Here is a 26,603-nt window from a genome sequence, read left to right on the forward strand (position 1 = left end):
GTTATTGATAAGTCTAGGGTATGCATTCCTTATGCACTCGATGAGTGTGGAAAAGTGAGGTTGGTCGAGAATTTGTTGTTTAACAGTATTAGTCAATTTAGGGAGGTCGTGACAAACTATATGATTGAAGAAAGAATTGAATTATATAGGGCTAAGAATGAAAAGACTAGGTATGAGGCATATTGTAAGGGGAATGGTTTTTAATGGATGATTCATGCATCAGTCTATTTAGATAGGAAGACATTCAAGATTAAAAAGCTTGTGGATGAATAAGTAAGCAATAACCATGTTGCTGCAACAAGTGTGTGGATAGCCAAAAAGGTAGTTTATCAGTTGCATTATGAACCAAACATGTCTTACAACTTGGTATAGTATAAACTAACTTGGAAGAATGGTATCACAATCGATCCCAAGAAGCTTGTATTGAATTATATAGGGCTAAGAATGAGAAGGCTAGGTATGAGGCATATTGTAAGGGGAATGGTTTTGAATGGATGATTCATGCATCAGTTTATTTGGATAGGAAGACATTCAAGATTAAAAAGCTTGTAGATGAACGAGTCAACAATAACCATATTGCTGCAACAAGTGTGTGGATAGCCAAAAAGGTGGTTTATCAGTTGCATTATGAACCAAATATGTCTTACAACTTGATATAGTATAAACTAACTCGGAAGTATGGTATCATAATTAATCCCAAGAAGCTTTATAGGGCTAAGAAAAGAGCTTGAGAATTTGAAAGGATCATGCTAGGTCATACACATACCTGTATTTATATACTCAAATGTTAAGTGATATTAAGCTTGGTAACATTATTATCATGCAATTAGAAAGCCTTGAAATTAATATTAATGTTGATGAATCTTTTTCCCAATCAAAAAGGAAGTGCCTAAAATCAAACTCCCAATTCCCTTTATCCACCCATACTTCTTTCACCGTAGCTCTCTTATTATTCACAATTGGAAAGAGTCTAGGGAAAATTTCCATAAAGGGGAAATTAGAAACTCATTTATCAAGCTAAAACAAAATGTGTTTTCCATCACCCACGACCCACCTACAACTCTACTTACCGACAGCCAAAACATAATTTAAAACATAACTAAGCTCTTAGTTAATTTTGGGTATTAGAAGTCTCAGAAGCCAAGAAGGAAGAAAACGAAGAAAGGAAAAGAGAAAGGAAAAAAAAGAAGGAAAAAAAAAGGAGGAAAAAGGAAAAGGGGCCACTAATGGTGGTGTCTTTAAGAAGAAGAAATAAGAAAAAATTGGCAACAAGAAGAATGAGGAAGAAGAAAGAAAGGAAAGAAATAAGAGGGGCCACTAGTGATGACACCACTAGAGAGAAGAAAAAAGGAAAAGAAAAAGAAGAAGGGGAATGGAAGGGAAGAAAGAAAGAAAAAGAGAAAAGAAAAAAAAAGGAAAGAGAATCGGTTGGCTATGTGGCTATTTTTTTTTATTTGACATGTAAATGCCATGTTAACATAGTCTGATATGCTCAAGGTTATGTCAACATCTCTAATGGTCAGTTTAAACGGAGTTACTCATATGAATCAAATTGCACACAATGCTCAAAAAACTACGATTAAATTATCAAAATTTTGAATAAAGTAACTCAATTGAACAAAACACTTTTGTATAAGGACTTCTTGAGTATTTTGATCATTTTTATATTGTTATTTTGATTAATTTCTGTTAATTATAATTTTTAGTATAATTATAAATTAACGATCATAAGACTTATCCCATGTATAGAGAAAAGTTCTAATTCTATTGAATCATTTTATTAAAAAGTGATTTACTTATCTTAGAATTCTATATTCCCTATATTTCTAAACTATAACCATATTAATTGAATAAATAAAAAACTTAATTTCAAATAATGAAAAAGAGATTTAAGTGCAACTATATATCCAACATCTAGTAAATTTTTTATTAATCTTATAATCAAAATCTAGAATAATAAAAAAAAACTAATATGTTAAATCAAATGTAATGCAAGTGACATTAAAACTCATAATTGAAAAAAAAAAAAAGTGTTAAAAGATTTTAGCTAGGCTATGCTTGACCGCCACTCAACGTAAAATCTCTATTCCTTTGATGAACTCCACTTAAGGCCTTGCAAAGGCACTTCCTAATTTACTCTGCTTATAACCCAAAAGAAAAAAACAGAAGATGAATTTAGATTAAAATTCCAACTGTGCATCATTAGAACCAGACGCTTCGTTTGCTTATTACTAAAAAGAATAACAACCAGCAAATTATCAGTTAAAATACCTGCATTTCTTCCATGAGAAAATTGCAATCCCAGAGCTATAACTCGAATCCCACTATAGTCCCATAAGTGTTGAAATATTATACCTACACTGTTTTGTAATTAAATTGTTACAGGTATATAAATTAACAACAAATGAATTACAAAACCAAAATTTTTGAAGTAAGCCAACTCAATGTCCGTGTTGTCTCAGTCTCAGCAGCAAGTTCGACTGAAGCTCCACTTGAGCAGGCTTAATCAATTTCCAAGTTGTTCTGTTCACTTACAAGGTCGCTGGACATTCGGGATGGTATTCTGTGACGTTCTAGAATTCTGGAAGTAGCAATTCTGGCTGATTCAAAGTTTAATGCAACTACCCTGTCATCATCCAAATCAAACCTCAAGCTCTCTGTGCTACAATTTTCTACAAGCTGGCACAAGTGCTTTAGATTTTGAATTTCAATTCCATTGACTTTCTTGACCTGTCATCCACAGTTTAATTTTCTTAGAAGAGAATTAACCATGCATGCAATATATAAGAATGCATACATAATTACATGGACACACTCCAGGTTTAGAATTCAAATCCAGTAACAGCATTAGTACAAACCATTAAATTGAGTGGGTCAACAAACAGCTAGAATTGTCTTATCATTCCCAACCAACAAACGCTATGCAAACAGACATCTGATCCTTAATTAGATTGCCTTGGAATTTCCAACCAGTATTTGCCCATTATCAGAATTGATACAGAATGCAAATGAGCTAATTCAAAGATTAACTTACTTAAAGATTTTATTTTGTTACTTTGTCGTGTTTTACGGGCTTTATTTGCAATTTTATACATAGATTTAGGGTTATATTTGCTATTTTCAGCTAAATTAGGGCTTACGATCTTAGATTGTGTTTTTCTTATCCTATTAGGTTGTATTCTAAGTTAGGTTAGTTTTTATTTGGAATCTAAGAACTTTTTAAGCTGTTGCTTCTACTTAAATTATTGGAAAGCTTTTATTTGGAGTCTAAGAATTTTGAAGCTCCTACTTCTACTTAATATATTGCAATAAGAGTCTGTTTCTTTTAGTGTTAGGATTGGTAGCATCCTATATAAATCAATGTACACATTTTATTGATATAAACAATATTACGAGAGAATTTATAGCATTAGTCCTATTGTGATTGTGTCATGCAGAAAACCTTAAAGTGTGCTCCGGAAAGAACCTCAAGTGGGAAACCTAGCTTTTTTGCATTTTTCTTGTTCTTGTGATACAATCAAGGAGCGCTAAAAGTAAAGCCTTAGGATCATATTTCTTCTTCTCTTTTTTTTATTCAATATTTCTTCTTTCCTCAAAAATTGACAATTGAATATTGCTATAAAACCTAATATCCTAGCTCTCCTACATCATGAGTTGGGCTTGGCCGAGTCAAACTATTTTGCTCCGAATGCAAACAGTTATATAGTTATAATTGTCTTAACTGACATCTGAGATTTATAAGGTCACCAGTTTTATGCCTAGTGGTTTCCTATCATTTGAAGTGGCCCCTTCAATAATTACTTTCTCTTGCTCCTTCCATCCCCACCCCCAACTACCAAGAAACACACAAGCAAGCATGCTAGTTGTTGGTTTGTAGGAAGCTCAAAACATAAAAGAAAGATGATCAAAAGAAAAATAAGAAAGAACCTGTAATTCAGCAAGACGCTCATAGCCCGCATTGATATCATCCATCAAAACCTGAACCAAATAACTGCTTGTCAAGAAAGTGAAAGTACATGGAACATAGAAAATCCTACGCTTTAGTAATTAAACCCTAACGAATTGATTAAGTTTCCCCTTTTTTGGGGGCAAGAAAAACTTCAAGAAAGAACTTTTCCAAATTTTGAGATTAAGCTTTTTTATAATGAGTGAGAAGGTATGGACAGTAGCATCCTAGATTTCAAAGGCAAAATCATTTGCCAAAACAAATGAAGCTTCTTCTTACATCCATTCATCTATGACACAGATTTTGCTTGTCGCGGAGCTGAATTTTACAAACTACAAAGTTTTCTTCTAAAAGCCATTATGCACTAATGCTGTCAAAGAAGTCATACAGACCTGAGACAGGATTACGAGTTGTTCCCCAGCCTGTTTAGGCAGCTCTCTTAGAGCACGTTCACAGAGTCGACGGGGTGACGTATTATACCAGTCTTCCCCATACTCATGTAGGTATGGCTGGGTTAGTGGAACAAAAACCAGACCAGCAAAAATGTAATAACTAGGAAGCTTATCAAATTGATGAACTGGAACCAGTGGCTGCAACTGTAAGATCAAGTATAACAAAACTAATAAATCCATATTGTAAAAATCAAGGTTAATTTCATCAACAGTCAAACAACAAACTAACATAGATGCTTTTTTTCCCTTTACTTTATCATGAATTACAGCAATCACAGATTTTGCAAGTTGAGGAAAAAAAACACAAATTTGACAAAAGTAATCCTTTTTTGGTCCAAGAATCGAGTCCACGATAAATGTTAGATCCTTAATTCATTAGGACTTGCAGTTATGGTTTTGGTTTTAGGTGTAAGAAAGGAGAAACAAATTGTAGCACACAATTTTATGCCTTTTTATTATTTCTGTTGTGAGGTTTTGGGGGGAGGTGTTACAGCAGGAAAGGCTATGCCCGTGGCATCAGCATGCATGAGCATAACAATTTCATACGGAGGAACATGATGGATGCCCAATCTCCATGGTTGTGAAAGCTACGTTTGTCCATTCAATCCACAGTGATGTTTTTCTACCATGAGAAATATCCTAACTTTCCAATTGTCTTGGAACTGTAGCCAGTTCCTAGCAAACCTTGATCAGACGTTATGAGGATGATTATCTATTGTACCTTGATCAGTAGCAAAAACTTCCTTCTTCCTCCATATGTGATGGTGTTTACAATGGTATTGTTCATTTCATTGAAGCAGATGATGCACTAGAGTATTTCACCCTCAGTCAGCTTCTAATAGCGCTCAATTAACAGCTATAATAAATGTTTTCTGGGCACAGATCTGACAAATAATGAGCCTGTAAGTTTGATGAGGATGGCAGACTATTGAGTTTTTGAAATGTAAAATCTTGTTAAAAACAAATTTCAATATGATTTTTATTCTTCAATAATAGTTTCTTCTATTCTACTTCCTGTTCTTTATCCTTTCTTCTTTACAATACTCTTATCAAAAACAAAGCCTCGTTTCCATAATCAACTTCTGGCTCTCAGACTGAATCATTCCTAACTCTTCCAGTATCAAAACTAATGTCAAACTATCAAACTAAAATTTAAAGATTCTAAGATTGTCCTGCATAATAATGTCTTTGGAATGTTCTGATTGGCACACAAAAACCTCCGCCTGTTAGAGCTTGACCATGCAGGTCCAGCATCATCATATTATTTTTAAAGCAGACTGAACAATGAAGATCAACATGAGATGCTAGGTTTCAAATGAGGTCTCTACTTTTGAGCATAAGACTAACATATGCCACTGGTACACACAAGTTTTACATTTACAAACATCAAATGAAACAAATCAATGTATAATGCAGCTTTGAATAGTTATAGTTTCAAACAACTGGTTGTTGGGGGACTTGGTCATTGTACAAACACAGAAAAGGCAAAGATCCTGTATCGCCACCAATTTTATTGTTCTGTACACTCTACACTGCCTTGTTTTGATTCTATTATTCTAAAATCAACTCTCAGCCTTAATTTGAATCCCCATCTCTACAAAATACTTTTGATACTTGAACTTCATTCCAGTTATTTCTTTTAAAAAAAGTTTCCTCCGACATCTTTACATGCAAAATCCCCAGATATTCACTACCTAGTGAACACAAAACATGCTTATTCCAACAATTTTGAATTGACTGCATGTATCATAAAACAAAGGTACAACAAGTATACATTTTAACTCACTTTTCCAATACTCCAATTAATCTATTTCCTTTCTTATAACAACAGTTTTAAAGGCATTTATGGGGGGAGGAAGGCATCTGTGATTAATATGAAAAAGAAAAAATAATAATTTATTCAGTCACAGATGATATTCTAAATAACAGCAAGGCAAGATATGATCAAATTTAGAAATCACTACAGGTTGCATGAATGGTGAAGTCTTGCTATTTACCATTCCTCAAGACTTTCGTTAATGCAGTTTCACTGGGTTTTCACATGGACCAGACATTATTGAATTTAATTAATCTTTGGAACAATTACTCACAGGTCGAAGGGTGATGGTGAAAGCATGCTCTTCACCATTTCTCAAGACTTTAACTACAGCAGTTTCATTGGGTTTCTTCATAGACACCAAATGATCAAATGTTATCCGCTCCCTGTTTCGAAAAGGAACTGCAATGTGTGTAAATTAGACACCAAATTAAAAAATTAAAAAAAAAATTATGAATACTGAAATGATTATCACCCTAGCAAAACATTATCCAAAAGAAAAAGCAAACGAAATTTTAATCCTCAAGTGTCTCACTTTCATGAAATCAAACAATTTTTCCTCCTTATAGTCTCAAAGGTATGTCCCCTTCTTTAGTCATGTTACTGGGAAATAAAACAAGCATCAGTAGGAAAAAGGACTCAATGATATCCATACGTGGGTGTCAGATTATTTTATCATTGGAATCCTTGGTTGTTGAGTATCAATCACACTTGCAAAATGTTCATAGGAAAAGTGTTGAATCTCACTTGAAATTTTTTTAAAAAAAAAACAAACAATAATGAGTAAAGACTATAAAGCAAGTACCAGTTCCATCATTTGCTATAGGCACACCATCAAATTCAAGGATTATATCATCCTTTTTTAGAACTCTGTGTGCATCAGACAAAGGATTAATTTTGCTCACAAGTACACCAGTCATCTGAGGTTGCATTTTGAAGTGATTACGAAGCTGGACATTTTCTGTAGGCTGGCATGAGAGACCCATAGAGCAGAATCCCACATATTTTCCACTTTCCTCTACACCAGCTATAAAATGCTTTATTACGGGAACAGGAATTATATAGCTGCATATCATAACAAATAAAATAAAAAATAAATCAATAATTAAACAGACAGAATTGTCCATCAAATGCTTTTGAATTGATAAAAAGTTAATTTAAGTTTCAATAACGTATAGTCTAGACATGTCTTCCTTAGTTTTGATCTGATGTTTATGTAAGTTGTTGCACTTTCAGATAATATATGCTAAATAACACCGTTGTTTATTAACTTTAAAGAGCAAAATTCTACAGTATATCATATTTCATTATTGAAATATCAGAACATATAGTCTTTGAATTCTCAAAGCATTGTTTTGAGCGCAAAATACATTAAAAGCTTCCTTCTAATCATTATGGCCAAAATGTTTAGCATTTAGCAAGCCTTAAATGGTTTTTCTTTAAAAAAAAGAGTTCTTTTTCCATTCTTTTATTTATTTGTTTACTTTCTCTTTCTTTCTTTTTTTTTTTTTTTTTTGGTGGTCCTTGTTTTCATCCACAGTTAAGAAGACCTGAAACGTATGATGCATGACTTGGGAACTGATTGCTAAATAGTGAGTAGACTGATATAGCAAAGGAGTAAATAAACACGTAGGCAACAAGTTAAAATTACAAGCTTCATGTTTAAAACATTGTACAGTGTTTAGCACACATCAGGATTAATAATAGGATTGGCTAATAATTGTTATATGCTATCAAAACTATTTGAAAAAAATTGAAGCAACAACAAAGAGGAATGCAAGCACTTGAACACCCCACCAAATACAGTGCCAAATTGTAGAAACCCTTAATAAAGAAAAGTTTTACCGCCGTAAGTATCAAATGGTCAATATTAGAAAACCCAAAAGCTAAATGCTACTTGCCAAAAAGGCAAACTCACAACTCACCCTATATTTTCAGCACCTGAAAGGTTTTGGAAAGCTACACCAGCAACTTTGTTGCCCATGATTGCAGGGCCCCCACTATTCCCTGGGTTTATAGCTGCATCTATCTGTATTGCCATCAGCTGGGTAGCACCATGTACATATTGTGTAGGCTCAACTCTAGAAACAACCCCTTTAGTAACAGAAATGTTGTCCCCTCCTGCATCCAGGGAAGAAGTGCACAGCATGTGAAAGTAAAACATTAAGTAATTCCTAAATGAATGTTCAACATCCTGTTATTTGCCTACGAGGAAAGCTTCAAAGCCTAATAACTTATTGTCATATAAAGAAAAAATATTCTTCCATGGCCATGAAATTACACAAATGGGACTTACTCAAGTAATACTTCAAATTACAGCATGCTGAGGTAAAGACTTACAAATGAGGTTCTAACAAATGAAAAAGACTAAAAACAGGCAAGATAGGATCTCAGCTCTAACAATTACTAAGCATTGAAAAGTGATACCTCATCAATATAGAGACTGATGTGTGTTTGCTAGTTTTTCCCAGTTGCTTTACTATGTTAAATATAGTCTTAATCCCCCTAGCTCACATGGGACATATTTAGAATTGCAATAACTATCAGATGGTCCTAGCCGGCAAATACAAATAGTCATTGTAGCTTCATTAACTCAAACAAGGCAGGAAAGGGAAAAGCAGAGAATCAGAAACTTGATACTATTAATTAGGAAATTAAAAAGGTGGATTTTTTTTTTTCTATGGTTACCTTGAGGATACCCAACAACAGCAACAGCTTCTTGCAAAAATGGAATGTCTCCGAGCTCCAAGAAATTCACACCCTCCCAGAACTCTTGGCTTTCCACAACCAGAATAGCTAAGTCACATTCATGACCAACAGCTAGAACCTCCGCTCTATATTTAGTGGGAGAGCCGTGTTTTCTAACAAGTACAAATGTATGATCAGCCACCACATGAGCATTTGTAAGAATCTTTTTTCCCGGAATGACAAATCCTACAGTTAAGAAATAATGAGTAAGCAAAGCTCAGAAGAAAATGGAGACGGGGTTCTTTTTCTACTTGCCTGAGCCCATGGTTTCGCGTTGTGATTTATTCTGCCAAGGAAGGAAATAGTTGGGGCTGCTGGTAACCGTGAAGATCTTCACCACAGAGTCCAATGCCAGCTCTATTGCCAAATATGCATCTGTTTCTGTATGGAGAGACCGTTTGCTTCTAACCACGTACCACCGCTGAATGCTACTCTGTCTCTCACCAATATCAAAAATACTAATGTTGCTTTCACCCTTGCAACATAAAGGAAGGACTTTGCGTTTACTGACGGTGGTGCCATTCCTACAACAATCTCTCCCCAACAACAACAAAGACGACGAGTTATTACAACATCTTAGCCTCCGCAATGTACGGACTGAAGAACCCAGCATCCTTTTTGCTTCTTCGCCGATGGAGGATGAAAGGAAGCCAAGAGGGGCAAAGGTATGCTTATGTAAACTTTTGCCAACCCTGCAACTATTATGTGCAAAGTGGGCCGAGGCTAAACCTCGTACTGGCATCGTCATTTTGGGTTAGCATTTGGGTCCATTTGTGCCATCTCGAGGCAGAATCATTTTAGGTCATTTCCAGGATCGTCAAATTGAAGAAGTTGTAGCAGCTAGAAGAGGCGTGGTCCAAAGTTGAGAATTCAGAGGCGATGGGTTGAGATAGTTAAAAGGAGTTGAAGCTTGTCTTATCCTTTTGAAATTAGAAGGCATACGATTAGAAAACCCTTAAATTATTTTAAAATTTTAAATAATTTTCTATTCTTTTATAATATTTAATTAAATTTTTATATTTTTATTATAAATTAAATAAATCTTTATAATTAATAATTGATTAATTATCATTATTTAAAATGTCATTTATCATTTTATATTCACATGACAGTGATATGAAAGTAAAAAATATTACATGTTCATATCAACATACCACGTCATCGTCTATTATAACATGTTAACATATTATGTCAACATCACATGACATATAATGACAATTGATATTTTGATTAATAATAATTAGTCAGCCATTAGGTAGAAAGGATTTTTCGATTCAAAATAATAATATAAGGACTTGATTAATTGAAATAAAAAATAAAAATTTTTAAATTTTTTTTAAATAGTTCAGAAACTTTTTTAAGTATTATGTCAAATTAAAACAAAATATTCAATAAAAACAATAAATGAGATGTTCATTACTATGCAATAAATACAAACTCAAAGAATGTTGGAAGTACAACAATGGAAGGAATTGAGAGGCAAAAGGGTGGACGGTGTGTTTAGGAAAGATTAATTGCCAGGCAAAAAGTGGAATAATTGAGCAAAATAATAGTATTGAAAAAGTTGCTTGATAACTCTATTATATAAAGTTATTTTGACACATTTTGGGAGCTTAAGTAGTTAGATTTGTGAGATTTTAGATTCAAATCGTAGCATTTTCAGTGTTTTTCTAGTTTAAGTTTGATTATATGTTGAATAGTTAATTTAAGTTATTTTAGTTAAATTTTATGTTATTTTGTTTTAAATTACTTTCAGAGTAGTTATTGCTAATTTCTCTTATTGCTTTTGTAGGAAATTTGATAAAAAAGGCTAGGTGATGAAAATCAATGCAAGTATGGTGATGGCTTCATTCGTATATGTTTCGGTATTTTGACCATATCTCTCTCTACAAAACTCTAAATGAGATAATTCTTAGGTCACTAGAATTCTAACAAGAAGGGATACAACTTTGTGTTTACCAATTTGCCCAGTTCTGATTAGATTGTGGTCAAAATATTTGTCTAAGTCGAAGTAGTGCTGCAGTTTGCATGGACTGAACATGATGTGGTATTTGGACCATATCTTTCAATCCAAAAGTCTAATTGATATGATTCTTAATCTATTGGAAAGATAAGAGATAGGGCTAAAACTTTTATGTTTACCACTTTGCCTAGTTTAGAACATATCAGGGTGAAACTCACATTTGAATTTGATAGATCGCCACAACGCTAGGAGAACAAGGCTATAGCATTGATGACAGGAAGCACACATACAATTTTCCAAAGAGCTCAGCGTTGCAGCGTTGGAGAAGTAGTGCTACAGTGCTAGACGATTTTCCAAAAATAAAAAGTTAACGAGATTTTAGAAATTAGGTTACTTGGAGCCCATTTAAGGGGCCTTTTTCAAAGGTTTCTGGGGGGCTGCAACAACAACTATTCTGAAGATTTGGAGCCAAGAACAAAGCCAGAAAACTAGAGAATTGGAAGGAGAATCAAGATCAAAAAGCTCCAACTATTAGTTTTCTCTCTTTACTTTTGTGTTTTTCTTATTTGCTTTGACTTCGATTAATGGCTAAATTTCTTTGAATATTGTTTTTATTAGATATTATGAGCTAAATTATTTTTCTAGGATTGCAATTGAACTCACATGTAATCTAAACTTTCAATCTTTTTCTTGCTTATCTTTAATGGGATTTGAATTGTTTATTTCAATTTGTTCTTAATGCTTTTAATTGCTTGATCACCAATTAAATTGATTTAGGAACGCAAACAAACTTGGGAAAATGAGTTTAATGTAGACTAAAATTGAGATAGCATATAATCATATTAATTGATTTGCGTATAGGATAGGTATATTCCTATAAGCCTTATGTAGCTAGATTAGAGCCAGAACTTAATAAGTCTATTTTAATCTCAATTCATATAGGAATATAGTGTTTTGATTAAAATAGATATTTTTATAAGATGAGTCGGGAGACCTTTATAAATAATTGAGAACTCTAAGTTAGCAATTTAACCCATTGATATAAGTTAAGGAAGAGAGTTAAGATTTAGATAAAATGTGAGGAATATTGTAATCCTAGGCTTATTTGATTTGATTTTTATCCAATTATTTTGTTGCTTTGATTTCTCTTTTTAGTATAAATTTGGTTAATTAGTTTTAGTTAATTAATTTAGTTATTTGAATTTGATTATTTGGATAAGATTAAATTGTTCTAATTTTAGTACTTAGTAAAATTTTATATCAATTCTCTATGGAATCGATACTCTACTTACTTATATACTATCTATTTGATACGTATACTTGTGCAGTAGAATTTTAACTGACATTGCTTGCTGATTGTTGAAGTACTTTTGGAAGAGCCTACTTATAGGCATTCTTAGTTGATCAGATTACCCACACATTCCTCCCTTGTCCAAGTCATTAACGTTGATGAAGCTTATTGCCCTTGGCCTCAAAATTACTACTATAATAGGAATTAGGATGGTGCCCGTAGCTACTCTATGAAAAAGTTCACAAAAAATATAGATTATGTTGTAATAGACTTCAATTTGGTACCTTTAAAAGAGTTTGTAGGGAAAGCTATATTGTATTAGTCAACTATATGAATGTATGGTTTTTGCGGGTAGAGGAAAAGATAAACTGATAATAATTGAAGATAGTTATTTGCTTTGGTTTCAATCGATGGAAACCTTCTCCTGAATATATGTTTTTAAAACAATACTTATCCAAAGAATATTGTAATCATGTTACACATGCAATAATTTTTTCTATTAAAAATATATTGTTTAAACAAATTGAATAATATTTGTGATTTGGAGGACTGCTCTTCCTTTTGTCATATAATTTGTCCTTATTTCTTTGGTTTCTATTATGCTATATTGTGTTAGTCAACTGCGTGAATGTATGGTTCTTGTTGGTAAAGGAAAAGATAAAGTGATTTTAATTGAAGATAGTTATTTGCTTTGGTTTCTTTGGTTCTTGATGATCAATTTTTGTCATTTGTAGGTTTTTATTGTCTGTAAGTTGCTTGTAAGATTTGCTTTGACTCACTAATTTCAAGTAAAACCATATTTCTTGCTTATACTTACATGGAAAAGAAACAACCGTATTTATGTCAGTAGTATATATAATAGCAATAGTTCATTAAGTAAACAAGACAATAAAATAATCGAAAGAAAACCTCATACGCAAATCAAATAGTTAAGAAAGAGGCTCCTGTATTGGTTAAACAAAATGATTAAACTGTTACATGACTGTCAGATATATTTAACTATAGTGATAGTTTCTTGTTTCTTTTGCCATACACATTTCCTCTTATTTCTTTAGTTTTTGTTGTTGTGCTCCTTCTGTTGGACCTGTTGTACATATAAGGAGATAAAATTTGTTTAGTGCCTAATTTTTTATAGGCTTTTAAGTTAAATCAATAAAAGATTTGTAAAGTAATCTAATTAACATACATGATTTTCGATTTTTTCACTGGTGATTCTTCTAGGATTAATTCCTTTGTGATTTGTGAATCTATTGGTGATGGAGACACTTCAATTTCAGAGTTTTCAATTGTGAGTTATGGATTTTTAGTTGCTAAGGCAATAATAGTATTTCTTGTTGTACCTTTTTCTACTTCACAACGAACAAGCAAGGTTTCTTTGACAATGTTACAGTAAAAAACCTTGAATTTCAACAATCCCTGATCAATAGCTTTTGCAGTCAATCTTAGTTGGAATGTTCTTTCTGTGTTTATCAAGGCTTTGACAGGAGTTGGAATAATCATTTTGTCAATTTCCTTGATGATAATAAGCTCTGCTATAGTTGCTCCAGTCAACTTTTTTGCTTGCTGATCGAACACCTGCAGTTGAATTTCACCAGTTGTATCTTGTATTGTTAGCTCCAAAATCATCATGTTAGAAATAAACAAAAATATCATTATTGTTATGTTGTAGAATAATATTTTGTTTGATTTAAAGATAAAATTTTAGTTTTCTTACATCAATACTAGTACTTTTTCATCATGGGTTCTATACCATAATCTGTTAGATAAATATTTCAATCCTTCTGCATATTCATTGCATGCATTGTAGTACCATCCATTTGGTGCTTCTATATTGACTATTGTTCCTGTGATCTCAAACTTTTTATTTTGTAAGAAGATGTAAATGTTATTGTTAAGTTTGATAGTATGACGAATTGATTTAACTTGATGTCATAGTTAGGAATTTATGTTTTTGTAGGTAAGAGTTGTTTTTTTTCATAAATGATTATAAGTAAAGAAATCCTTGTTGCTCAAAATATAGTAGTATAGGTAGTTAGATTTTTACCATTGTTTTTCCTTATTCTATTGCCAACAAGTCTCCAATTATCGCATTTTGTATTGGAGTTGGTTGAGTAATTTGTAGGAGATTTCCTTTCTCTATTTTTTGCAATTGGGCTTCAATTATTTCATGTTGGTACCTGTAATTTTTTTTGTTAGTGATAAGTAGGATGCTTTCAAGGTCGTTTTAAATTAGATAATGTAATTGTTCAATTTGTACAACATTACCTAGCCTTTAGTTCTTCTACTTGAAGAATAATAGGATCAATATAAACTCCGGTTGCAAAATAGAAAAATGTGTATAATGATCCTACAAAATGTAATTAGTTGAATAGCTATGATTTTTTTATGGTAAATAGTTATTGTTATTGTTAAAAACATTTATAATGATCAACTTACGCATATAGGTCTTGATCATCAATCCAACAATAGCAAGAATAATGTTTGGCTTGTTTTGAAGTATTTCATCTTCATTTATTTCCAATGCCAACTTTTCATATAACACAACTTTGATTGTTCATGTAGAAATATTGATGTAAAAATGAACTATATATTTATCATAGTAATTGCCTAAGATTTTGTAGATACATGTCCCTTTTTAAGAACAATAATACTTTTGTGATTTAGCTGAACTTTGTTTACAGAAATTATTGTTTTCACCACTCTAATGACATTTACAATTTTGGTATTGAAACAACATAGTATAAAAGTTAGAAGTTAAATGATTGAATGCAGTTTGATTATGTAGGATATTTTCTTTTAATATCTGTCAAGACATTCTCTTGGTGTATCCTGTCATGAAGTATGGTATACTTTATAAAGTTAAAATGATGAGTAAGATATGCAATTCCATCCTCATGAACTTGCTTCACTTTTGTTGCTTTTGAAAATACAATCATCAGATCGCCAGGCAAAGCATTGTAGTTGTTTTTGCTTTTCATAACTCGAAATTTGTCAATCAAGCATACAAAGCCTTCTTTCAGTATAGATTTAAATTGTTGTGCATTTGAACTTCTAATCATTACTTGCATTACATTTTTCTATCAAAGATAAATACAATAAAGTTGTATTTTAGTATATTTTTAAAAGGTATATAGTAAGAAAAATTTAAGTAAAGGTTTTTATTTTTAATAAGTTACCTTGATATCGACAACTATGAAATCAAAATTCAGAAGTGTTTATGGATTATCTAGTGTTGTTGACTACCAGATTCGAATGACCTTCACTTTCACTAGTTTTGGTGGTGTATACAATTCCAAGTCACTTAGATATTGTTGGTCCATTTCTACTTGTTGTAGTAGACTTTAATAAGTATAATACACCAATGCATAATGTAAATACAGTAAGAACAAATGATGTAATGCAAAGAAGTTAAATATTGAAACCATGATGTAAATCATTTTTACAATAAGTTGATTATACAAAGATGGTTAAGTGTATTGTAAAATATTGAGAAATGAGAGAATATATAACCTGTTCTTTTGACAGATTAAGATAAACAATTGTAAAATGTAGGGTAACAGTATAGTGTAAAGATTCTATCAATATAAACTAGTTACTAATTTCTAGCAGTATTTGTCTTTTATATATAAAATAAATGGCTAAAGGTTATCAAATTCAATGTATTTGTTTATTTAATGATGACTATGTGCTACGTATATTGAGAAACAAGTAGACCTTTTTGACTTTTTTTATTTTGTTTAATGAATTTGATGGATATTTATTATAATGTAAACATTCATGTATAAAAGAGATGTCTAAATTGTACAGATTCAAGTTCATGTAGAATAAGAGGATATAGACAGTAAATAATTTTTAATTACAATTAATAAATATTGAATGAATCAATCCTCTAGGTATTAAAGGTTAGAAATTATTGTTTTCAAGTAGTTTTTACTAAAATAAATAAAAGTAAACTAAAAAATCCTGAAAAATTTAATGATGACATTTAGTAAATGTTGTCTTTTAAGTATACAAATCAACTATCAATTCAGTTGTTTTTTTATATTTGAATATATATTAGAAAGAAATTGACATCCTGGCAATGTCTGAAACTATTGAATATTGATTTGTCTCAGTTGACATTTTCTCCTTTCTGTTATTTGAAGTTCTTTTCAGCCTTCTTAGAGCTTGTAGAACCTGTCAAGATAAATTAAAATTAGCTTTAAACTGTGCTTTGTAACCTGTTTAATTACCTAATCAAAACAAATTTAATATCTAGAACATATGGGATAAAGCTTAAAATTGAAAATGACCATGTGAAAACCTCTATATCTAACATTCTAAAGCAATTGTGATTTTTTTTTTATAATTGGGAGAAGGGGGATTCAAACCTTACTCTTTAGGCAGGGGGAACATGCATCACTCAATGAGCCAAATGCTTAGGCGCTAAAGCAATTGTGACTTTGAAGTTTGATCAAATAAAGAAAAAATATCTAGAAGCAACTATCTACACAGCTTGACAACTTAGTAAGTTAGTATAATTTATGCCTTACGTGAGCATTTTAGTGAATCCAAATTAGCCTCAAAATTGATGAGCACCCTCAATAAAATCAATATGAATGTCAAGAGCAATCATCATTATAACAAAAATAAGTAAATAATGAAAAGAAATAAAACGGATAAGATCCATGTGCCAACAAAAACATCATAATCTAATATAAGCAGAATATACTCATATCATGAAAATCAAAGTAAAATGCAAATTTTGGAACAAAAATTTAATGCAATTATTCTTTTTACCAAAATTTTTTTCTTTTAGATAGAATATTTATCATCATGTAATATACCGTTTCTCTAGGCTCAAGCGCATTGGTAATACATCTTTTCATTATCCCAATGTCTTAGGAGGAAACATCTTATGTCCCAACTTCATTATTATCTTCATTGTTTGTTATTGCAGATGTTTTTCCTGTATATTTTATTTCAGCTTAAACATTATCAAGCCATGCATCCTACAATAAAATCCATGTGGTAGTCAATAGAAGTTTTGATATAATAATTTAGAAGCTTTAGGTCAATAAGATAATTTACATTGATTTCATTGTCATTAAAATATTCAACAAAGTTTTCATCTACATCAAATATCAACCATACCATCTGTTCTTGACCCTTTGAAAGGTTTAGGATAACATTCTCTATTAGATATACCAAATGGAGGAATTGATTGTCTAATGATGTGGTGTTTTACAACATTTTTTACCATGTTAGTTTCCAAATTTTACAATAATTCAAAGATTTTAGTTTTAAATTACTTAAACCCATTACCTGCTATCCTGGTCGCAATATAAAAACAGTCCTACCATGTCGATCATGAAATTTTGCTCTATATACTTTTTCGGTCTCACCTTCTACTGCGACTTCATGTTGACAACAATACCATTCATGTGGTTAGGTAAAAATTAATCTCAGCAACTTATAGAGGAGATATTTAATATAATTATATCAATTAACCACCATCATTAACCCTCTTTTATTAACATTAAAAGGAAGAAAAATATGTTACTCAACTTAGTAACTCACCCAACATATTTCCTCAAGCTTATAAATTAATCTCCATTTGCGTGTCTCTTCTAGCATTTTCTTTGATTTGTCAACATTTCGGTTTTGTGCTTCCAAGTATCTCCTTAAGTAGGCATCAATGTCATACTTCAAACTACGCCCAGATAATGGTGCCAATGCAGCTTTAAGCTCATTGACTTGCTTTTATTTTTATGTCAAAGCAAATATTAACCAAAAAGTGATCACAATTTAAAGACAGAATTACATAAATTTTCACAGATACTATTGGTAGGTAGATCACATATTTACTAGTGCAAGATTTCTCAAGATAAAAAGCAGCGAAGGGAGATCTTAGTAGACAACACAAAGGTTATGCCATAGTTAAATATAAATTCACAAACTATTTAGACTTTATTACCTTGGATTCATGCTGCAATGAATCATTCTCTTGGTCGTGATGAGAATTGCTCCATCTACTAAACATCACATCAGTGTACTGCATTAGCATTATAAGTTGCTACTCATACTATTTTGATCTATTAATAGAAATTAAACAACTTGCATTGCTTTCATCTCTGTAGATTGTTAAGTATTTTTTAGATGCTAAAATCTTCCAAAAGGTGAAGTTTGTGTACCCAAGAATAAAGACAGCGTGGAGCTCATGAGATCATATTTTGATGAGGAAAATCTACCAACTGGGTTTGAAAGAAAGGTTGTATTGTAGTACAATCGTGGAAAATTCTCCAAACAAATGATCTAGGATGACATCTGTCACGATCCAAATTTCAAGCCATGACCGGCGCATGGGCCCAATGGATGTAGTCCATTAAGCCCAAAAAAGCCTATTAATCTGACATGTTCATTATTCCATCATAAACTGCTAAGTCATATATCATAACTTAGAATCAAAATACTATTAAGCATTGCCACTTCATACTGGCATACCAAACAAGTGTATATACACTGTCTACACATGTATCTTAATAATTCACATTAGGTTCGTCTATACACAACAAAAGGAGACTCGATGTCCAGCGGAAAGACTCGGACGAATGTACAGCTACTGAATGCCGAGACACCTACCAAAAGATGGATACAAGTCCACGAGGACACCTCGTCCTAGTTACCGACTGTCTTTTAATCTAAAAACATTAAGTTGAAAGCGGTAAGCATAAACTCAGTGAGTGAACAAGAAAGGAACAAGCATACCATAAGGAATGTTTATTGAAATCATGATGCACTCATTTTCTCAAAACAATGTAATTTGTTCTAGTTCTTAGTAGAACCCCTCATGTAAACCCCTCATGAGTAAATCACTTAAAAGATCCATACTCAACTATGGTACCAAAGAATCGAAAACTATAGCAAAACCCACAAATTAGCCAAAAAAGATAGAAAGTTTCTCGCTGCAGCGAACTTTATTCTCGTTGCAACGAGAACCAGGTCTGGGGAAGGCCCTCAAACCTGAGAGTTTCTCGTTGCGGTGAGAGTCAAAACATCCAGGAAAAAGTCTCATTTTTCTTTAAAACAAGCCATCCTGCTAAAATAACAATAGCAACATGTAACACATGTAAATTGTCAAATTTCAACAAATCAAATGCTCACATATATGCATTTACAACCATATACCATATATATATATATATATATATATATATATATATATATATATATATATATATATATATCAATCATCATATACACCCTCCCATCATCATCATCTCATATGCAACGTCTTATGCGTACTCCCACTCGCATATAGCCGGGTTAGCAACGACTTATGTGCACTCCCACTCACACATAGCTGGGTCAACAACGGCTTATGTGCACTCCCACTCACACATAGCCGGGTTAGCAACGACTTATGTGCACTCTTACTCGCACATAGTCGGGTCAGCAACGGCTTATGTGCACTCCTACTCGCACATAGCCAGGTCCACATCAACATGCAAAGAAGCATCCAATGCATATCATGCATTTTATCATATTATGATAACACATAAACTATTGTATAGCACATTTTCACAATATAAAATCATTTTACTAAAAGCTTGTTCCCAAGGTACATTTTCTAAGACAAGTTGGATAGAATCTTTCATATTCCCCAAAACAAGTTTGAAATGCAAGTCCACTCACTGGTATTCGTTGAGCCTTTAGTTGACTTTTAATCCCCCTAATGATCCAATTAGGGTGATGGGGCTTTATTAGCATCTACCATCAAATTAACATTTCCATAATGTCAATTTACATACTATAAACGCTAAAAGTTATCTTTTAGCTAGCTTTCAATTGCCATTTAAATGGCCATCCATTTTCACTTTCCTATCACTTCAAAGTGAATTAACAATCTCAACTACAAAATATTCACAAATCAAATCTCTAGTCATTCTCAACACTTAAAACCCAATACTAGTTTACTACTCACCTTGATAGCTTTGTAACTTTGAACTTCTTTCCAAAAGCTCTCAAGCTATTAATAAAGCTTCCTCTTTCTCTCTCTAAAACACCTAACTAGTGAGAGAGTATGGAAACAAGATTTTCATCATTTTCAAGGGTTTTTAAGTGAGAGAGTGGAAGAATACAAGGGTTCTAGTCAAAAGGGCACCAAGGTATGAAAATTAAAGCTAGAGAGAGAAAGTTATGAAAGCTTCACATCAAGCTTCCATAGAGGAATTGAAGAAACGTGAGAGGGAAGAGAACAAGAAGAAGAAGCTGCTGAAAATCCCAAAAAGTTGCTAGAAGGAGAGGATATTTATGGCCCAAGCTTATCCACTCCCTTGAAAATTACTAAAATGCCCATGCACAAATTAGCTTAATCCTTGAAATCCCACACTTTTTCTTTAATATTTCCACCTAGGGTTTGTGTTCTTTCCTTTCCTCTTCACTTTATGCTTTGACCGACCATATGGGTGAGACTAAGAGAGTTTTAAATATATTTTACAAGGAAATTCTAGAATAATCCAAGCTTGACACATGGCATGTTTCCATTGGTCCATGTGTAATACTTATCCATTAAGCAATCTCTCTCCATCACATAAAATGTTTCAATTATCCACAATGTAAAATGTTAATGGCTTAAATCCATGGGCATGACAAGTGTTAGATGGTGTAAAATTCTAAAAATTTTCATTTTGTCCTCGGGTGACAAAATTACCATTTTGCCCCTAGAACATAAAAATCTTCAAAAATGTTATTTCCTTGTCATTTCACCCATATTTTCATCATTCATTTATGCTTTATGCCTACTTAGGCCATAATATTGTTTAAAACTTACTTTTATGGGCTTATGGAGAAAATGACAAAATTATCCCTAATTAGGGATATCGCGTATATTTCTATCTACGAGTCTATAAAGGTCAAGGTTTCACAACATCAATCCAAGCAAAATGACAACTTGCCCATCATAATCACTGAGGTGGCAAATTGGGATTGACAATAGAGATAAATACCAATGTTTGTATATTAATAAATGATGGGTATTTTGGTATTTGAAACTTAAATGCTAAGTAAGAAAGTTGAAACAAAAAAGGGAATTCCAAGGGGAGTTTAATTGATTAACATAGAAACTTATCAATTTTTCAAAATAGTAATATTAATGCAATCCACTCAATCTCAAAAAGGCCCATCACAACTATAACCGTACAAAAAATCAAATACAAAGGAAAGAAATTTACATGTTTAAAAACTCAAAAAGGGGTTTTGCTTCTTGATCTTCCAAACTCAAGAGAGAAAAAAAGGAATAGTAGGATAGTATAGTATAGTATAAGTGTCATTAACAAAGTCAATAACTTTCTATATCTTCCAAACACATGCCCATGAGAATGTGATCCCAAAGAAACACAAAAGAAAAAATGTATGTAAGTCACTAATATCATTGTCATTCGATCTTTTTAATCACTTAGAAGCAAAACTCTGAAGGACCATTTTCTCTGAAAACCTCTCATTTAGGTGAAGAGAACCCAAATTGGTTCTTTCGTAAAAAAGGTATTGCCCATTATTCTTTACAATGCAAAGTGTGTTTCTTGTTTTTTTTTTTTAAATTGATTTCGTCAACTATCATTTTGAAGAAAAAAAAACTCTATTTTGTTTCTCTGTTTCTGATTCTTGTTGAGTTTTATGGGATATGTTACTTAAATTTTGGATAAATGAAAAAAAATAAGTGCTTTCTATGAGACCTTGACCTTTATAGACTCATAGATAGAAGTACACGCGAAATCCCTGATTAGGGGTAATTTCATCATTTCCTTAGTAAACCCCTAAAAGTAAGATTTTAAACAATATTTTCACCTAAGTAGGCCTAAGGCATAAATGAATGATGAAAATATGGGTAAAATGGCAAGGAAACAAAATTTTTGATGATTTTCATGATAGGCCCAAAATGGTCATTTTTCACCTTGAGTTAGAATTTTTTAAGTTTTCATGAACCCGAGCATTTCTAGACTATTATGGATCTTGTCCCAATGTCAAAAGAGTAAAAGGATTGCATAAAGGATTGGAAGAGAACAAGCTAATTTGTGGAAAGACATTTTCGTAATTTAAGTGAAATGGATAAGCATGGGCTATAAATATCTTGTTCTTCCAGCAGCTTCTTCATTCTCTAGCAGCTTTTCTCCTTCTTTTTCCTCTCATCTCACGTTGCTTTCATCCCCCATGAAAGCTTGATAAGAAAGCTCCACAATCTTCCTTAAAATAGCTCCATTTTTCATGCCTTGGTGCACTCCTTTCAAACCCTTGAAAAAATCTTATTTCCACACACTCTCTCACTAGTTAGGTGTTTTAGAGAGAGAAAGAGGAAGCTTCAAAAATAGCTTGAAAGTTTTGGAAAGAATTTCAAATACAAGCTACCAAGGTTCCAACGAAGCCCCATCACCCCATTTGAACAATTAGAGAAGTAGAGTCGACTAAAGGTTCAACAAGATACCGGTGAGTGAACTTGCATTTCAAAATTTGTTTTGGGAATGTAAACTTATTTGCACAATATACTTGAATGATTTTATCAAACTTTCCTTAAAAACAAGTGCCTTAAGAGCAAGCCTTTGATAAATTGATTTTATGTTGTGACATGCGATTGTTATGAATTCGTGCACTACTACATTATGTTGGTATATATATATATGTTGTGCATGATGGTTGATATTGTGTGATGATTATAACCGTGTGTGTGCATGATGTGGGGGGATGCACATGCCAGTAATGATGGTGGTGAGGGAGATGGACGATGATAGTGCCCGTGTGCATGATGTGAGGGGATGTACACGATGACATTGATTGTGCACGATGTGGGGGGATGCACACGATGACTCTGACTATGTGAACGATGTGGGGGGGGATGCACATGAGCTGGATGTGATGATAGTGGTATTGGTATTTATCCATGTATGTATATGTATATATGTTTAGAGAATGAAAACTCATGTATATGGTTTATGGTTGAAATGCATATGAATTTGGCATGCTGAACTTTGGAAACCTTTATGTGTTTTATGTTGATTTTGTCATTTTAGAAGGATGGCTTTTTTTCTTGAAAGGAAGGAAACTTTTTTCTCACTGCTCTGTTTCTCGCTGCAGCGAGAAACTCTCGGGTTGGAAGGGTAAGGTTGGCTGGAAATCTCACTGCAGCAAGAATGTTACTGTAGCTTCTCGCTATAGTGAGAAACTTTCTGTTTTGTGACAAAAAATTTTGCTGCAGCGAAAAACTTTCTATTTTGCTCCTCATTTGGTTCGGTTGCTACCCTATTTTCCATTTCTTTAATACCATAATTGAGCATGGACTTCCAACATTAAGGAATAAATGAATTAAGTTTAAAATGAGGAGGTTTGGTGAGAAACCCTCGGCTAGTTGATAATTTAAGTCAAGTGTCGCTGTAGCAAAAATTCATTCTCGCTGCAGCGAGGATCCATCGTTTATTTGACTTGATTCGCATGAATGCTATTAAAGTTTTCACTTTCCAAATCCTTTGTTGAGCATGGACCCTTTTCATAAAGTGATTTACTCATGTGGGGTTTACATAAGGGGTTTTAATAAGAACTAAAACAAATTGCATTGTTTTGAAAACTAAATGCATCATGATTTCGTTAAACATTCCTTAATGTTTGCTTGTTCCCTTCTTGTTCACTCACTGGGTTTATACTCACCGTTTTCAACTTCATGTTTTCAGATTAGGAGGTAGTCAGTAATTAGGTCAGGGTGACCTCGAAGATTTGACTATTGGTAGGTGTCTTAGCATTCAGTAGCTGTACATTTACCCAAAGTCTCTCTACTGGAAATCGAGTCTTCTTTTTGAGATGTATATACCACCTTGATGTAAATTATTAAGATACATGTTATAGACAATGTATATATATATACTTGATCGATATGCCACTATGAGTTGGCAATGTTTAGTATTATTTTGATTCAAAGTTTTGAAATATGACTTCAGTAATTTTGATGGAGTAATGAGCAGATCATGTAAATAGGCTTCCTTGGGCTTAGTGGGCTATGTCCATTGGGCCAATGCATCGGTCATGGCCCAAAATTTGGGTCGTGACACTTTCTTTTGCTAAGTTTTTCATCAGAATCCCTGATGGCACACTTTAAATTTCTATCCAAGAGTAACTATTCAAAAGAAGTTCAAATTAGAAAGGCAATAGAAAAAACACCTATCTTCCCTTTTTCATGCTCTAAGACAACTTTTCTCTACAACAAAGAAAAGAACTGAAACTATCTTTCTACATGAAACTCTAAATTGTTGCAAAAGATTCACATTGAAACTGAAATAATTGGACAAAGTCAATCCAAGCAAAATTACAACTTGCCTATCATAAGAATGCTTGATGGGAAAATCAGTAAATTAAAAAGCAAAAAATTGACAAAAAAAAAAACCAAGAACTAAAACACAAATATTAAGATAATCTTTTACCTTGACTATTCATTCAAACTACATAAGGGAGACATAGATAGAGGAGAGACAAGTGGCAGTGTGGCATCAAAGGAAATAGTGGGAAGAGAGAGAAAGGAGGTATTGGCAGAGGAGAGAGAGTCTAACGACGGTTGGGAGGCTAATCGTCAAAAGCAAAGATACCAAAAATAATAAAATGAGAAGAAGAAAATGGGATAGCAAAAACCAAGGCTAAGAGAGGAACCGACTCAGTCTGGGAAAAAAGGAAATGCCAAAAAAACCATTCAAATGCTAAAAACACTGCCATTTTGGCATAAGATGTAAAAAAAAATTCAATTGAGAATGACAAGTGTCAAGCAATTGACCCAATCAATTATCTTACTTTTATATATATTATAGATATATTGGCTAGAGACTTTATTGGTGTAGAAATATATATTATAGATATGAAAAGTGTCAAGCAATTGACCCAATTAATTATCTTACTTTTATATATATTATAGATATGTTGGCTAGAGACTTTATTGGTGTAGAAATACAATTTTGTAACCTTGTCTAATGGTGTGACCAATTTAAGTAGGATTGTTCAATAATAAAATTTCTTTTATAAATTATCCTCCAAATCATGAGGGATTAAGGATATTATAAATTTTTATCTCAAGTTTACAAGAATTTCTTTAAACCCACCTTTTTTCCCTATAAAGCAAGAAAGGTTTTTTTATTTAGTTTCCTTCTTTCTTTTCAAGTAAGGGCAAAGCCACAATTTCAACCTTAGAGTCGAGTTAGCACTTGAGCATTTGACTCTTTAGTTGGAGTATGATCCACTTGCTTAGAGAGTAAGGTTCGAATCCCTCTTCCTTCAATTAAAAAAACCAAAACCTTACAGTCGAGTTAAAAATTGTTGGGAAACCAAGCAAACAAGAGGTCATTCATGCAACAAAATTAAAATTTTTTTCTTAAAAACAAGAATAGTTTTGAATTGTTTAACATATATTACCTAAATTACAAGGAATAAGACAAGTATACCTTTAAAATCTTATAAGTCAGAATCAACAAGGTTCTAAACCCTTGAATGTTGGAATCTCCAAGCACCATAATTAGGGTTGTAACAAATCACAAGTTGTCCAAGTATTCAACCTGCAATGGTAATTTTACTGGAAAAAGGCATGCATTCATAATACATATGTAGTGAAAATTAAAATTTTTTTTCCTTTAATAAGATCATCCTTTGGTTTATTTCATATAAAAGAAGTAACTAGAGGAGATGGATTATTATACCTTTAAAACTTTGGAGTCAAAATGACAAGGTTATCAAACCTTAAATCAATTTCCTCTTGCAGACCAAGCTTGCATTGTAATAAATCACAAGCTGTCCAAACATTTAGCATCTAACGAAGACCTACACAAATGTCAATTGTGAACAACTCCATAAAAAGGTTAAGGCTACTTATGCTTTCTAAGGTCTAGCACTAACTAAAGAAGGCACTCTTGGTTTCTCATTTCTCTAAGGGAATCCCAAAAACGGCTAAAAACCAAAGGAGGAAGAATACAAAATGATACCTAGAGTTTTGAAGCTGAAAACTAATTCATAAGGTTTCCTATATAGGACTATTGATACCAAGGTCAAGGTTATAAAAGGCTATTGATTTCTCTCATTTCTTATCTTCCTTATCTCTCAAGGTTTGGATGTATGACCTTTAATTTGTAGCATAAGCATTGTATTTATAGACAATTGTAATCCAAAAAGGTTTAACATAACTTTTATGTCAATTACCAAAATTGCCTATTGTTTATTGAACCATTCAATTAAACCTTTGAAGCTCCAAACATTTTTCAATTAAATCCAACTTAATTTCTCCACCTTTACATTCTCAATTGTCACTCTATGATGTGTGTGACCTATAAGGTTCTTAACATGTTGGTAATAGATACACAATATAATCCTAAGCAAAATAGAATTATATGGAT

At 32.5% G+C, this 26,603-nt stretch overlaps 1 protein-coding gene across 1 annotated transcript; it reads right to left on the minus strand.

Moving 5' to 3' along the window:
* Positions 1-2,156: 2,156 nt before the first annotated feature.
* LOC18598709 (protease Do-like 10, mitochondrial) lies at positions 2,157-9,861 on the minus strand. Its single transcript, XM_018122328.2, has 8 exons — positions 9,218-9,861; positions 8,903-9,148; positions 8,140-8,335; positions 7,020-7,279; positions 6,489-6,616; positions 4,339-4,542; positions 3,928-3,978; positions 2,157-2,730 (listed from the first exon to the last, which is right to left on the minus strand). Exons 1-8 carry the CDS (start codon positions 9,708-9,710, stop codon positions 2,503-2,505), a joined length of 1,806 nt encoding a protein of 601 aa, XP_017977817.2. The 5' UTR covers positions 9,711-9,861; the 3' UTR covers positions 2,157-2,502.
* Positions 9,862-26,603: the final 16,742 nt, after the last annotated feature.

The sequence above is a fragment of the Theobroma cacao genome, chromosome 5 (genome assembly GCF_053813885.1).
Source record: "Theobroma cacao isolate CCN51 chromosome 5, ASM5381388v1, whole genome shotgun sequence".
NCBI classification, from domain to species: Eukaryota; Viridiplantae; Streptophyta; class Magnoliopsida; order Malvales; family Malvaceae; genus Theobroma; species Theobroma cacao.

Coding starts and splice junctions, on each gene's coding strand:
- LOC18598709 (XM_018122328.2), bottom strand. CDS start 9,710: ATGACGATGCCAGTACGAGGTTTAGCCTCGGCCCACTTTGCACATAAT. Junction 8,336..8,902: donor TGTTGTTGGGTATCCTCAAG/GTAACCATAGAA, acceptor CCCTGGATGCAG/GAGGGGACAACATTTCTGTT. Junction 6,617..7,019: donor TATAGCAAATGATGGAACTG/GTACTTGCTTTA, acceptor CACACATTGCAG/TTCCTTTTCGAAACAGGGAG.